This window comes from Lissotriton helveticus, chromosome 1_1 (assembly GCF_964261635.1).
Source record: "Lissotriton helveticus chromosome 1_1, aLisHel1.1, whole genome shotgun sequence".
Classification (NCBI taxonomy): Eukaryota; Metazoa; Chordata; class Amphibia; order Caudata; family Salamandridae; genus Lissotriton; species Lissotriton helveticus.
Genome location: NC_136057.1, coordinates 770,429,935 through 770,447,050, shown reverse-complemented (window position 1 = coordinate 770,447,050; position 17,116 = coordinate 770,429,935). Strand labels below are relative to the sequence as shown.

The 17,116-nt window shown below is 38.5% G+C and overlaps 1 protein-coding gene across 1 annotated transcript in view; it reads left to right on the top strand.

Moving 5' to 3' along the window:
- The window catches only part of CFTR (CF transmembrane conductance regulator), a 1,176,514-nt gene extending 1,161,206 nt beyond the window's left edge, over nucleotides 1–15,308 (top strand). The window contains exon 27 of the mRNA XM_078674337.1: nucleotides 8,784–15,308. Within this exon, the coding sequence (XP_078530463.1) occupies nucleotides 8,784–8,990 (207 nt within the window). The 3' untranslated portion in view covers nucleotides 8,991–15,308. The remainder of the gene's footprint in view (nucleotides 1–8,783) is intronic.
- The last annotated feature ends 1,808 nt before the right edge of the window (nucleotides 15,309–17,116 follow it).

Below are 17,116 nucleotides of genomic sequence, written 5' to 3'. Positions count from 1 at the left end.
TCGCAATAGCTCCTAGAATTGCTAAAGTGATGCAACTCGTACATCTGCGTTATGACACCTATACAGCAATAGATGGGGAAGGAGAGCCTCCATTACTGAATGGGATACACAACTGTTAACTCCATAGACCAAGTCAGATGGCATAACCCCCAAAAGACAGACCAAGCACTCCAACGTAGGATAGGACACTGATCCTCTCACAAGAACTACACAAAGGCTCCTGATGACCCATGGAGCCCTATGAATGAACCATATACACTACTGAGATACTATAGTATGGTATGCTTGGGAGGGCTCCCCTTATATTAATCAACTACTGTCCACGACAGTCCCACGGGCACAGACACAGCCTTCCGAGGGTGGATACAACTAGAGTACAGGGTGATGGGTGCACACTATTGGATGGAAAAACATGAACACTGGGTGTACAAGTTTCAAACTATGGTTCCAATGTTTATATGTAATTGTTCCATAAAAATGCAGCTTGCACATGTTAATATTTGTTGATTATTGGTATAAGCATCGTAGAAGTGTACTGCTCCATATACTGTTTGACAATAAATGGAAACTGTTTCTACCATGCTAACATAAGAAAAGCCAATAAAGAGCTATAATCAAAAAGGACTGTATAGCTAACTTGTCTTTATACCATCATTAGTTGCAACTATTCGGGTATTTTTATGTTTATTACTTTTTTCTGTATGTGATTCGTGGTCAGTAAACATTATTGTGAATATGTTTGTTTCCACCTCTAGGAGTCATTGTAATGCTTTCGAGGGCTAGATTATGTGGTGTATATTCAGGCTGTCAAATAGTGACTTACTGTCTCATGTCATTACTAAGTTTGAGACTATATAAGAAAAAGTAATCTTCTATATAGCATTGTTTTCATGTGATATATCCTTGCTTCACTTTAAATAGTCACATAGGACCCGATTCACAAAGGTAGCTTACATGTAGTAAAGTTACCGGTGTGGAATCTCTGCATTAACAGTGGAGTCTCTGCACTTGGGGCACTGTGCATTATCAGCAGTAAGTAGTTTGAGATACCGCCCCAAGTGTGGAAATTCCGCACTCGTAACATTATATTGATTCGTAACATTAATTGATACTCCTAGTAAGTTACTTTCGTAAATTAAGCTCATAGTTTCTGCTTTCCTAAATGATCTGTCATATGAAAAATAAATAATGAAAACAAACTAACAAATTGATAATTACATATCAGGTTTAAAGTTCTGATGTTTTTGCAATGGCCATACAAAGGAAATCCGTTCAGATGCTTTGGTATAAGACAGAAAGGCATTGTGAGAAATTGGGTTGTTGGTTGAGGAGGGTGTGAGCCCTTCTCAAGGAATGGAGTCAATCCTTGTCAGGGTGAACCACAAAAGTCACTAAATTAACTAGTGCTTAATTCTCTGGTAGCTTGAGACAAATGAAATCAGGCTTAACTAAGAGGCAATGTGTAAAGTATTTAATCAACAGTTAAAGATTAATGAAGTAAAGACACAATATAAGAAAAATCCCACAGTAATTTAGAAAAATATAGTATAATGTATTAACTTATCGGACACCAAAATGTCAAACATCCAATCAGTAGAACCAGAAATATGTAATTTCATAGGTTTAAGGCAAGTATAGCACCCAAAAAACACAGAGTAACACTCACAGTTATCTGGTCATGCCAGACCTGGTGAAAGTCACAAATTCAGGCCAAACCCTATGGAGCACGGACTGGGTACAGGGATCAGGTTAGTCATGTTGAAAAGGTTTTCTTCTCAAAGTCTGGCTAGAAAAGTCTAATTTGCGGTAGAAGAAGCCACAAGGAGCATGGAGAGCATTGCAAGTGGTCATCTCTGTAGTGTGAAGAGCTGGCTGGGCGTTGTGGACGGTCGTCGCTCTAGCACAAAGATCCTGTTGGGTGTTCCTGATGGTTACTACCAGGGCTTCGCGTAGGTCTTCACACCTGGCTGTTGATACTGTAACACGAAGTGCAGGTCTCACATTGCCTGTTGTTATTGGCAGTCGCTGTACCACGAAGAGTCAGGTTCACCGCAGCTTCACATTGGTGGTCATCGCGGGCAGCAAGATCCTGGTGCGCAAGGGCCCAGTTCGGTTTTGAAGAGCTAAAAACCTCAGGATTTATCCTTCCTCTTTGGAGGAGTGCACTCTGTTGCCAATCCAGGGCCCAGGACCTGGGGAGGCACCTTTTGGGGATCAAGGACTCACTCTTGCAGATGCCACCAAGGCTCAGGTTGGTCCCGTTGCAGATTCAGTTGCAGGAGTTCAGCTGGTCAGATGCAAATAGTTCTCCAGAGCTTAATATGTCCCTCTATCTCTGGACAGAAGGTCAACCAACTGATCCTTGGAGTCACTAAAGGTAGCCTGGGGTGAAAGGAGTAGGTACAGTCTTCCTCATCACACAGCAGGACTGGCCTTAGGAAGCAGGGCAGTCCTCTGGCAGCAGGGCAGTTATTCTTCTTTAGTATCCATAGGTCCAGGAGTGTCCTAAGGATTTGGACTGAGGGTCCAATATTTATACCTGGTACCAGCTTTAAAGTGGAAGAATCTTCTAGACTTTCCGCCACATCTAGTTCTGGAATGTCCTTGTTCACTGCCCCGGTCTCCGGATGTCTGGAGTCACAAAAATTAAGTTCTTTGCGTGTGGTGCTGAGGCAGCCCCTTTGAAATGGAAGTGTGGTAGGTGACAGCTCGCCCCTACCATCAGTTCAGGATGGCCCATCCTGCCAGTACCTAGTCCCCCTTTGTGTCACTGTCTGGTCAGGAATACACAAAGGCAAACTGCCAACTATTCCTAGTCATGTGACCCAGGATAGAGGTTGCAGGCACCAAATGGTTAGGACAAGAAAATGGCATCTTTCTTGTCAGTCAGTCAATCAAACCACTTTATTCGATTAATTAAAATCATAAAAGTACAGATACAAAACACAAGACAACACAATACAAATGGGCAATACATAAATGTAAACAATTTCTACACAAAAATATAGATAATTTAAGGCTAAAAAGATATATCAGATAAACAAAGGATTACGTGATGTTAAAATTCAAAGAAGTTCATAGTTCAATCATCATAGGGAATATTTTCTCCTCAGACGAACAGCAGCAACAAGAAAACTGGAGATGTTAAAAATTTTCAAGGTATTATCTAACAGTTGAAGGTACATTAGGGCTGGCCTAACCAGTAAAAAGCCCTTTCCTCTCAGGAGCGGAATTAAAAACTTCTTCCTGATGTCAGTGTAAAAATTTCAAAACAATATAAAGTGCATGGTATCCTGATTTGAAAAACTGTCACAGTTACACGGGGCTGTGTCTTCAGGTTTACACCAATCTGAGAAATTACCCAGTGAAAAGTGGATCAGGTTAAAGCGAAACCTGGTCAGAAGCCACAGATGGAAGGGCGTTGTCACAATTCTTAAGTGGGGCTCTATTGATGGCGATGAAATGATTAAATAATGAGCCCTTCCCAAACGTTTTCTTATTTCCTGATCCTCCGGTTCTAGCCCCAATATATTCAAGAACTGCAATTTCACCCATTTTAGGTCAGTTTTCTTGATCCCTTCAGGGGCATTATAAATGTCTGGACGCCCTAGTTTAATGAACATACCCTTAACGAATGACAACCACTGGATGTTAATGGCTTTATCTAAAACAACACAATCCCTTAAAATCTGGTGGTTCAACGTTAGTTCTGGGTTAAGCCAGGTTTTTATCCAACAAACCAAGGGGGCCAGACTCACCAAGTCAATCACATAACCCATCCCCAGTTCCTGGTGGATAGCGAAAGTTGGGGTTGATTGGGGGACTGACAAGAGGGAGCGAAAAAATGTATTTTCTGCCATCTGGACCCCTGCCGCTTGCTTGTACCCCCAGATAGCTGCACCGTATGTGGTGATAGCCAAACATTTTGACCTGTAAATGGCAAGAATTGCCTCACAGGGCCTGGCTCCCAGTCACCGGGAAAAACCAAGTAGCGCTCACGATGATCTCACTACTGCATTCTTTTTGGCTTTGAGCTGGGGCACCCAAGGGCATCTATCATCAAATAAAACCCCCAAATATGTAAAAACTGTCACTCTGGTCACTTCAGCCCCATTATAATGAAAGGTTTTAGCTATGTTCTTTCGTTGACCCATAGTCAAGACGTGGGATTTAGAAATATTTACCACCAAATCCAGGGAATTCATAAAGGTCCCAAATGCATCAAGGAGTCTCTGGAGACCTAGCGGGATTCGTGCTAGTAGCACGGCATCGTCTGCATATTGGAGGACCAGAATGGTCCTATTTCCTACGCGCCGGATGTCCAGACTAGCCTTATCCAGAGTTTTATCTAGGGCATTAATATATAGCGTAAAGAGTAAAGGGGCCAATATACAGCCTTGGCGAACACCTCTGCCAGACTTAAAGTGTCATGTGCATTTGCCCTCCTGAGTGACCCTAACAGCCGCATAAAGATCCCGATGTAGGTCAGCTAAAAAATAAACCAAACGGGGACCAATCCCTATATCAAGTAAAATGGACCATAGCCTTGATCTGTTCACGAGATCTAAAACTAACGGTAAATCCATAAAGCCCATATATATGGAGCCACAGTATATTTATTTATCAGTAAGTATAGATTGAGGCACTGGTCCATAGTACTTCTACCTGCTCTAAAACCATACAGAAGATTGGATAAAACCCATTTTCATTTACCCACATCTTTCTAAAGGTCACATTTTCCGAATTGTGACTTAAAATCTGATTTTACCATTAAAGTGAATTTAAAATTACAATTCTTTAGACACCAAACATAACACCGCAACCTGTTCCCAAAAAAACGTTATCACTTATTAAATGTAAAAAGATAACCCAATGTTATCATCTGATAAACGTAGGCCTGTCAGTAGTTAAAAGCACATTTTTGAGGTTTTCACTACGAGGACATCTAAAACTTAAAAGTAAAGGTCCATATGTTTAAATACAATGCATCTGCCCAATGGGCTGTTTAGGGCTTATCATAGGGGTGACTTGCATGTATTAAAAGGAAATCTAGGCCTGGCAAAAAGGGCTATTTTGCCAGGTCAAAATGGCAGTTTAAAACTGCATGCAGGCTGCAATGGCAGACATGAGGCATGTTTAAAAAGGCTACTTAAGAGGGTGGCACAAGGAGTGCGGCAGGACCACCAATAGTATTTAATTTGCAGGCCCTGGGGACATGTAGTAACCCTTTACTATGGGCCTATAGGTATATTACATTTGCCAGTTGGGTGTAAGCCAATTTTACCATGTTTAGAGGAGTTAGCAAAAGCATGTCAGCACTGGTTAGCAGTGGTAAAGTACACAGAGTCCTAAGGCCAACAAAAACAAATTCAGTAAAACAGGTGGAGTGAAGGCAAAAAGTTTGTGGGACAACTCTGCCAAGGAAGTCAGATCTAGCATACATTCAATTCATTTATATCGTTTTGGATAGTCTCAAGCTTTTCACAGTGCTACTCTAACTTATGGAGCTTCTGAAAGGAACTCATCCATGCATACTCCATGAGAGTGTTAGTTAATTTCCAGAGTTCTATTCCAAGTTATTCTATATAGAAGGGAATCTGACTTGCAGGTGATGGGAAACAGAAGTCTCTATATATTTGGGTTATCGTAAAGCATTGCAAACCAGGTTGTGATAGTCTCAGTGTTTTGAGATCTAAAACATAGAGGAGGTAAAAGGTTCATAATGATGGATATAAGCCTCAACAGTGAGCAAGCAATAAATAAAGCCAGCTGCTGGAAGCCCTCATCTGTCATTACTGATAAAGTAGAAGCCTTAGAGAGAGACAATTGTGTCTAGAAACTTGAGTAATGTGGCAAAACTCTGTTTTAGACATCTCACCAGATAGCCTGAGTAAAAGAGGGAAAGAGGATAGGACAGATTGAAAACATGGTTTTCAGAGACCTATATTTGAGAAAATAAGGCCCAGATTTATTAGGTTTTGATAGCAGCAAAACGCAGCAAGACAACTTACTGCACTGCACGAAAGGTTGAGAGTAGGAATGTACCATATTTAATAAAATATGGCGCATTTCTGATTTCTCTCTGCACTGGAGCACTTGTGGCTGCCAAGCACCAATGCAGGCCCCCTTGTGTCATGGTGCAAGGGTGCCAGCCAGTGCTTAATTCAAGCCGGTGGTTTCCGGTGCTCAGCATCAGCACTTAATTGTCGGCACTGGCACTTATGCTACATGGTGGCACTGTTTGATTAATTTAGAGCGATGAGCACTAAAAAGTTGTTCTTCAATGTACATTAGAAATGACCAATAGTACCTGCTGCCCAAGCCATTCTTACAGCTTTGGGTGCCTTGAAGACTCTGAATTATCACACTTGTAGTGTGTGATGGTTAGTAGTCGCGTGAGTACTGTCATTGACAGCACTGGACGGGGCAATGGGTGCTGGAAGCTGAAGTGGCCTCCTGACGAGAGCTCTTGCACTTATTTTTGTACAAATTAAGCCCTGGGGCGAGCGTTATAGCCAGGATTGCTTGTGTGAAAAAGGGACACCTTCCTGTACAAAAACAATCCCAAAAGCCATGCTCCTCTTTCTACCTGTGCTGCGTTATGCAGCACAGATAGGAGGAGAAAACATTTTGGAAAAATAAAGACATTTCGCCTCATTACGCCTCACGTGGGAAGGTGTAGCATTTAAATGCATTCCAAAGGTTTACTAGTCTTAATAAATCTGGGAATGTGCCAAAAAGCAATGGGTGGATTGGTGGAACACCCGTTCTCCACCTATGGAATGCCTCACCCACAAAGAGTAACACAAGGCAGCAACTTGTGCTGCCTTGCATTACTCCACGAAATGTTCCTCTGCATGGCATAGTAAATCTAACTTAAGGACTTGCGTAGCCGTGTGTCACGCAAGGTTAACAGAAGCCCTTGATGAATTGGAGTCCTGGTGTCTTGACTGATATTTCTTGGTAGGGAGTTCCACAGTGAAGAGCTCTGCACGTGGAAGGTCTTCAAAATTCAAAAATTCCTTTAACAGATCAATCATATGTTCAGTAGGGTTTGCCTGGTGGACCTTAAACATGTGGTTGGAAGGTAAGAGACAATTGACTTGGCAAGATAGGCCAGTATTTGGCAATCTAGTTCATTGCAAACAAGAGATATGGATTTAAAGATTGATATCTCATTTGTTGAAAGCCAAATGGATGGACGTCCAAACTGTGATATGCAAGTGCCTTTTCAAGCAATCCGGGAAGTATTTCTGTATGGTTTGGAGTTTGTTGCTGTGTCTTGAAGTGAGCTGTGACTGAGGGTAATCCAGCCCTTTCCTTAATGATAGTCTTTGTTTGATCAGAAAACCAGATCTTCATAGATATACTAATATGGTTTGTAGTGTAGCAAAACAAAATTTAAGAAATAAAGAGCATAAAGATAACATAATGATTTGTAATTAAGGGTATTTATAATTTAATAACAAAATTACACAAAATGAGGAAAATTGGATAAGTGTTTCTAAGGATATTAAACAAATAAAGCAAACAAAGAAAAAATAATTCTTTGTAAATGAACAAAAATTGTAAAAGCCGTAAACATGTCAGCACAGTTTATGATCTCTCTCTAGTTTACAGTAATTATGTTACAGCTTATTTTTCTCTCTTTTCTTCCCCTTGTTTTCTAAGTTTTCTCTTCCATTTTTGTGGTCTTTATTTCTCACTTTCAAATTTCTCCTTTCTGTCTGTGCTTTGTTCACTCTCAGTTTCTCAGATGTTCCATCGCCCTCCCTCATCTCTACATTTATCTCTATTGCTCCAATTGCCTCAATGTGTTTGTACATCATGTGATATATATTTTGTAAAATAATGTGGGGTCATGAGAAGTGAGAACTGACACCTAGGTAGGGTTGAAGTAGTTTATTCTTTGTAATAAAAGTTGTGCCTCTACCAATAGGGGCCAGATGCCACCTGCTCTGTCTGAAATACCATGGTGATGACCAGGCATTCCATGACATTGCTGCCTTCTGTATTACACATCACCACATTTCTTCCCCTTTTTAAAGCATTGCAAATACAACAACTAAAGAAGAAAATGAGAAGAAGACATCCTACCAACACCACTTATTCCTTGTTAAAAACAAATAAAACTATATACCTGAACAGAGCACCTATGAAATGTTAAACAGAAGTAAAATATGATTTACTTGCAAACAAAATCTTTTAGCTTCTTGGGAATACACTTATGACAAACACTTCTTCTCACTGAACTATCTGTGTTCCCTTTGAGACTTTTTTCACACAGGTTTTCACATGCAGCACCACCTCCAGTATGTCTGGGATCTAGAGCAATGCGAGCGGTACTCCACCAATTCCCATCTGTCAATTTGACTGAGTTTTTCTGTATGTCACTTACTAGCTTTGGCTCTTTAAATTTCGTAAAACCTTTGCTTACAAAATTAGGATTTTTAAATCTTAAATCCCATCCTTGTCGCCAAAATCTTGTAGTGAGGACTGACGCCAAGTTAGGGTTGAAGTAGTTTTTTGTTTGTGGGAAAAGTCGTGCCATTCTCAACAGGGGCCAGATGCCAACTACTCTGTCTGAAATACCATGGGTACGACCAGGCATTCCATGACATAGCTACATTCTGTATTACACATCATTACATTATGTCATATCACACATTAAAATGTTCTGCCAATGTGTTTGTCTTTATGTGTGAAACTAATGATGTAATGCTCTCTGTGTATAAGTAGTGAATTTATAATCTAATTTCAATCTTTCTCACATATTGTATCAGGTGATAGAAGAAAACACAGTTCGACAATATGACTCTATTCAGAAACTGATGAATGAGAAGAGCTCCTTTAAGCAGGCTATCAGTCAGTCAGATCGCATGAAGATATTTCCACTGCATCGCAGAAACTCCAGCAAGCGCATGTCCCGACCAAAGATCACTGCCCTACAAGAAGAAACGGAGGAAGAAGTGCAAGAGACAAGACTTTAAAATTGGATTTGCTGAATATTAAGTTCTCACTTTTGGTGTACAGAGCTGTTCACAGCCACACACAAGCACTATTAATGTATATGTGTGTAGCAAGAGGGATGCGCAGCTTTGCATTGGCTACTAAGCTTATACTTAGAAGTGGAGCAGGTTACTGAGTGTCTGCCTCCATTGAATGCAATAGCCCTTCTCATTTTGCTGCGGCAAATACCCTTGGGCCTACTCCGTCTTGGCAAGCAATCTGTACAAGCAACTCTTTAATGAGACACAGCTTTACACACACACATCACAAATGTAAAGAGAAACACTGTACATGTTCTTATGATGCTCCATAATAGGCTTGTGTGCAGCAATCCTAGTCTACTCCTTTTTAGCCAAGGATGACGCTTCGCTCCATATTCATAGACAACTGAGGAGTTTTCACATGTCATGCATCTTCCATCTTGTAGCAAAGTGTACTTCTGTTCAAAAGAATGTGACATGTTTCCACAAAGAGAAGCAACCAGGGTTTCCGCTTCCTCTTTACCTGCAGAACATTCTTGTGTATGCCTTTGGCAATATTTTGCCATAGTGCTGCGTTGCAATGAAAACAACGATGTGTGTTATAAACTCACATTCTATGCCAAGTAGGTGGTCTTTAAGACACTGTACATTTGCGTGCCCTCAGAGAATGTTGACAGTTTAAACTCTGATATGTACATTTTAGACGAAGGTACTCTAACTAAACTTTAAGGGTACATTTCACTAACAATGTTGAAACTGCAATGGCTGCCACACTCCAACAATGAGCACTTATATTTGAGGTACACTAACTGAAGGATGCACTGCGCATTAAACTCAGGACCTGCGAGTCTGACCATTTTTTTACAATACCACATGGTGTACGCCCCAACATTATATAGATCTATTGTAGGCCAAGCATGATTTTAACTTCTTTGTGTAGCTCTAGCTGCAGTTGAATACACCCAAATGTTGTCAAAGATGCAGGAATAGGCAGTTATAGGAAAAGTGTTCTGAGATTACTTGTTGCTATAGCCCAGAAATCTTTTGTAGTTCGATGTAAATTGCCTCAGTAGATGCGTATTCTGTTGCCATAGTCTTTTACCATCTCTGTGTAGCACAAAAACAAAAACTGTATTAATGAGGCAAGTCATTTCCCAAATTTTCAACCTGCAGAGAAACCCTAATCAAATACACCTATTGATCGTACTTGATTGAAAACTAACAATGTATATTAGTGAGTTTACAGTTGAGGGGAGTTAGTATACTCCCTTAAGAAGTGTAAATTAGTGAATTGCCAAAGATGTATGCATAACTTCTAATACCACATCACAAATGGCTAAAACGTTACTTTTTAAATTGAATACAATACGTTATCTAAGTAATATAATGTATGGTGGGTTCTGTACTGCCACCTCAAGACAACAATAGGCAACAAATTCTGTGGACACCACTGCTCGAACTTCAGGAGAATACCTCTGTTCTAAGTGGAAAGCCGGAATGGCACTACTGAAGATATGCATAGTCCATTAGCTACTGTTCATATTGGATGGAACAACCAATAAAGAACATTCTAGACTTTGATGAATGTCCTGTAATAACTTAATTCCATTAATTATCGAAAAACAATCCTGAGTGTTTAATAATTCCTCTAAATTGTGTATTTTTAAAACCGCTATGGTAGTGTCATATCAACTGCCACATTCTTAAGGGCATCAAGTAACTGAGAAGCACTGTAAAGAAACCATCCTAAGACATACAGTACATACAAGACTAAAAGTACAAAATCCAAAAGCAACACCATTTACTTAAGTGCTAGAAAAACTGAAGTAAGAAGAAGAACTCTATACCAAAATACAAGCTGATCGCCCCTCTAGACACATAAAAAGTTTAAGGAAGCCTTTGCCTGAACAGACAATGCATTTTACAATATTTAAATATAATTATTGGGAGAAATAAGTGAATTAGATCCCATGAACGTAGGAATATGAAACAGGTATTAAAAATGCAACACACAGGCTGAGGGATTGTCTGCAAAAATTATTTTGAAACAAGGAAATATAGTTCAACAATGGAGGGAGCTTACCTTTCTATCAAATCATAAAGTAAGGCTCTTCATCTTTCCCATTCAACAACACAAGTGCATAAAGGACTATGACTTCCCAGAGATCCCACATCTGATTAATCTGTAGTGACTGTGATCAAGGTACTCATAATATTTTCAGAATCCTACTACTGAAAAAGCCAAATTAAGACATTGATTAGTGAAATAATTATTGATCAATTTCACAAGCATCCACACTTGTCAAGGTTATGGAGAAGGGTGCAAGCAAAACATGTTGAGTTATAATTATTATTAGACATTGGTCGGAAGGTATGCTAAAAAGGGCGAAGACAACTAACCTTAGTGCGTATCTGAGTATCCCTAAGTGTTTGCCTTTATCCCTAGGGAATGAGGAAGTGTCATGATACTCATAAACTTGACAACTGTATTCTGTACTATCTGTCACAATATTCTCATGATTAAAATTAGGAATTTGGCAGGTTTTATTTTCATACCACTGACATTGTTCAAATGTTTTTTCATTGAAAGTATGTGACAGGTACCAAAAAAAAGAAACCAAATTGTTATGTATGTAAGACCACTTAAGGGGCTTAACTTTCATTTGTATGCAGATGATGCCCAAATCAACTGTACAATTAGAATAGTAGAATTAAAACATAACATAGTAGCAGACATCAAGCAAGGTTGAATAAAAAACGGAAAAGCTAGTGTCCCATGGACACAATTCATAACCCCATAAAATGCGGAACTTAGGTATAGTTTTTGACCCTGAATTTGAAATACCCTACACTAAGAATCTAGTGAAGATAGCAATGCACTAAATAGAACAAGCTAAATAATACTTCTGCTAGCCCTGACATTAGGATACAAAATGTTGTTCACAGGCTTGCAGCTAAATTACTGTATTATTTTTGTACATTGACTTACCAGATAAACATATGTAACTATTAAAGAAATTGAAAACCAAATTGATTAATAGGGAAATGATGGAAGATAATAACATGATATTCTTTGTTTTACCTTTTCAACTGATTCTACTGTCTGTTTAATTGATAAGTTTGGATCTAATTTGAGCCAGGGAAGAGTTTGTATTTATTACACTGGCTGGTAACATGATTATAGCCCTCTTTTATTTAAATGTGGCCTCGTCACTCGTGATGCAATACAAAGCAAAAGACAATGTTAAGTCATATACAGTTTTAAAGGCCAGTGTGTGTAGAACTAAATTGCATTGCATATCGTTAGCACAGAAGCAAACTTTAGTAAATGAAGGCCTATTGCTCACTATAAGCAGACTGCATGATTTGTGGGTCGTACTTGAGAAAGGCTTCAAAACTCCATACTCAAAAATCAGTTAAAACCAAAGGCATTAAAGTCAAATAAAAGAGCCATATAAGTGAATAGGAGGATGTTAAATAGGTAAAATAACCAGGGTGGTGTGTTTCTGTGGGATGAGTTAAGCTTGGAAATAAATTACCAGAGACATTGAACCAAGTACAGGAGCACTTCGAATCTAGACAACAACTGAAAACCTCTACATTTCAATGAGTATTGCTTCCAGTTCAAGCCAGAAAATATACCTGAAAATGCAAATCTGCTGCTGTTACGATTTTTGCCTGACGAGGTTCATTCAAAATGGTTGCCTACTATTATTGCTGAACTATCCACAACTGGATACTGTTTCCTAGCTAATAATATTAAGGTGTTCACTTGCTAATACCCTACGATGTTGTTTTATAACAATTTTGCAAACAATTTTGAATATTGGTGTACATAACTCACATTTCAATATGAACAGGTCCTGAAAAATAATGATGTAGGAAGCTGCGATGATTAAATCTCGATCTGACCATAATTGGCTAGACATAATCCGGTCTCCTTTGTAAAAAATACTTGATCAATTGTGCATAATGTAAAAGCAATTACTCACAAATCTACAAATCATTCTTTATTGTATATGACTGTAAGTGTCAATGAAAGTGTGCCCTGTTGGATGACATTGATGCCTTCTAAAGACCAGGGGCTAGATGTAGGTAATTATATTTTACCACTTCTTAAATACCGAATTTTACCAATTCGGTATTTAAGAAGTGGTAAAATAGAGGGGGGGGGATATGTAGGTAATTCCAGATGTGGAATTACCGAATCGGTAATATTCGGTATTTACCGATTCGGTAAATACCGAATCGGTATTTCCCATTGATTCCTATGGGCTTCACATTGATTCCTATGGGCTGTAAAGCCCATAGGAATCAATGGGAAATACCGATTTGGTAATTACCGAATCGGTAAATACCGAATTCTGCAAGGGTGCAGGGGGTGTCACTTTGACACCCTCTGGCACCCCAAAAATTGACATGTGCGCCATGTGGCACACAGACATGCCCTGAGGGCATGTCTGTCTGTCACATGGCATAGGTGTGCATGCACACATGTGCATGCACACCTGAATTCGGTATTTTAACACCCAATTGGATTGGGTGGTAAAATACCGAATTTGTAGGGCCTTTGGGACTCAGAAGAGTCCCACCTACATCTGAGATTTACCGAATCGGTAAAAATACTGATTCAGTATTTTACAGAATCAGTAAATTTACCGAATCGGTAAATTTACCGATTCTGTAAAAATGTGCCCCTACATCCCAAAAACCCATTTACCGGTCGGTAACGGCCGAAATCGGCCGTTACCGGTCTGTAAATGGCTCCTACATCTGGCCCTTGGTCTTAAAGCTGTTTCATGCTTCCACTATTAGCATGAATTGTTACATTGAATAATATGGTTGTGGAAGAGTATAGCGGATACAGCGTGTAAAGTAACCTCCGGAGTCAAAGCTTTTGCTAACATTTTTATGCCTATTTTTTTCTGATTATGAAAGCTTGGTTTTCAAAAAAATTATGAATGCATTATTTACTGTTCTGTGAATGTCAGATGATGCTATAACAAGTTGTAGCAGTAAATAATGTTTGCAGTTTGCACTTCACTGTCCCCTTGAGAGCATTTATAATTTAAGAAAGTCTTCATGAAAGCACACACATAAACACATATATGCATACATTTTATTTTTGAATCACCTACGCCTAGTAAACATGTTAGGTGCTTTGTTGGATATAGCTAGATAGAATACCCATGTTTATGCTGGGCAATGTGCCAAAAAATGGGCATTGCTTTACTTAGGATGATTCACCATTTTTAAGGGCTTTCTGGAAGTGTAAATATGTCCTCACACATATGTGTATGTGTATGTCCACACAAGCAAATGTATGTGCAGAATACACGCACCATGTAGCAGAAAGGCGGTATAAAGTAAAGTTTGGATAGTGAACAAGAGTTTTACGGACATGAAGGTCAATAACATTCTTTTATAAGGGGTCAAAACGTGTGTTCACGTTTTACAAGGTTCAAAAATATTTTTGGAGAACTGCTTTTTCAGGTGATAGATAATGAATGTAAGAAAAACAAATAATGTATAATGCTTAATTATTTTCTGGAACATACAACTAAAAATCGACCAGAGCTCTCAGAGAACGAAAGCATTGTTGTAGAGTTTTTAGCAATTTGAATACAGCAAAGAACACCTCGTTATGGGAAAAAGATCCTTATGGGTAGCCTTGCAAAAACACCCCCACTGGCAGTAAATCCCTTTTCTGTGTGTGTTTGCAAATCTAAATGTTAGTATATATAAAGATGTGGTACTTGTAAGAAAACATTGACAGCAAAATCATGTTATGCTTCCCTTTTAATGTTTCAGGATTCTTTCCCCTAGAATATATTATTTATTTTAATGTTGGTGCATTAAGATGTATTTTAATATAAAGATCGAAATATGAAGAGAAATATATATTTGTATAAATACAGAAGTTCAGAATTTGTTTTTGTATTTGAACTGTTTTGTACCACGAATTATTACTTAATGTTAGACAAAATAGAGCAATGATCTGATGCTAGAGACATGAATTACATCCATCTTTATGACGTGCAACAGTGGCTGTAATCCTGGCACAGGTATTGGTTTCTATGAGTTTTATGTAACACTGAATCTAGCTCATACTGCCTATGTAACAATGTACCGTTTAGGTACAATCTCATAGAAAATTATATAGATTTTTGCTGCTTGATTTTATGAACACTGCCTATCAAAACAAATTGTACATTTTAAATGTATTATGAATATTTATTTCCAAATATTCGTTGACAGAACATTCCGTAAGGCTGTTTAGTGTGATGTATCGCATAATAAAAATGTTTTGAAGTCTTATCTTGCATTGCCTTTTAATTCGTTTTCCAACGAGATTAAAATAAAGTTGGCCACTTTTCACTACGTGAGTATTTATGCAATAACAGGTAATGTAGTCTGGAGACACAGTTCAGTGCAGTTATTAGAAAGTGCTAATCTTCAAACAATCTTTATAACAGGCAGACAAAGCATAAACATTCTGTCAAATTATTATTGCAAGTTTAATATTTTCTCATGAATTCTAATTATAATTTAATTGAAAGCTGGGCATGTGTACAACATTAGAAGATGCGTAAATGACCTAGTACAGCCTCTGGTTTACCCATAAATCCACAACTGACTAAGGTTCATACACTGACACAGTCACTTAAATAAGAGCACACCTATTTAATCAACTGACTGCACAACACAAAAATGTGACTCTGATTCCTGTCTGTAATAGGAACGTTTGAAACACTGTGGACATCATCAGTGGTCTTAACATTGTGCTGCAATGCTGTAACAATGGCAGATTGAGTGCAACATAAATGACAAATTACAACAATTAAAGAAAAGCTTTTTTTATCAAAGTATCATCTTGCTGAGTAGCACAGAAAGCTTGGCCCACACGATGAGCTACATACAATTTTATTTGCCCACTTTTAAAAATTCAAACACATTTTCAAGTGAAATTTGTTTGTGAATATTTGTTTCATACTTCTTTTGGACTCTATATCTTCTGACTAACTTCGGGTTTGTTAAGCAGGGTTTAAAGTTGTGTGCTTTTTATCAGAGTTTATGGGATGTCACTCATTGTCAAATACCAATCAAACGGGTATGTCTTCATTTTAAATTTTGCTTGCATGTTTTTCCTTAAATGTGTTTGTATGTGACCGGAATTTGGGTTTCTGTGTCAGAAAACAGTATGTTTTGTAAATGACATTTTGCAATCCTATAAATGCCAATGATGATGAAAAGGTAATATAAAGTCAGAAAACTAATTAGGATAATGAGAATACACCAAAGGTTGTACGTTTTTATTGATTATTCCTTGCTCATCATGCTTTAATCTGGAACTATGTAACATGCTTCCTATTACAATCCTCTCGAAATAATAAACATGGTGGAATTATTGTACAAGGGATTGGAATGGCTGCAAAACAATAAAAATGACAAAGGCACTTAAAGTCCTATGTCAAAGCCAAATGTGTTCAGGCTAAATCTAGGAGCCAGATAATGAGATTCTCATAATATTCTGACCAATGCGTAAACTGCTGTTTATGCATGGCTCGGAACTACGAGTTTGAAGGTATTTAACTCGTCCGAACATTCATTCAATAGCGGCAGATCAAACCAGCCGAAATGTAACCAGGGAAAACATACAGTATTTACTATATTATGCAGATTTTTGTGCATCAAACACCAAAATCTGCATGTTATTCCCCATGAACTCATATTAGATGTTATTAACTGCACCCAATAAATAACATACCCTGTGGTATCGTTATATATCAGGGGTGATAAATAGCACCTTATTTCGTAATTAGTCCCAGGGGCTCACTTGTTCAAATGAATTACAATTGAATTAGGGCTCAATTGGTTTTCCGTTGTGTTTCTTTGTAATTGTGCTAATGGGGGGATTTTCAGCAACTTACTATTACAGAGTTCTCCACCATGAGAGCAAAGAACACCCACAGTAGTAAATACCAATCAAAGGGTATGCACATGGCATTATATGATGTGGTTTGTCTTTTAGGTTTGTACCCAAGGGGTCGCTTCCTTTATAAATAAAATACAATCCCTGGTGTCTAGGGGGATTTTTTTTTTTATAAAGGTAGCGACCCCTTGGG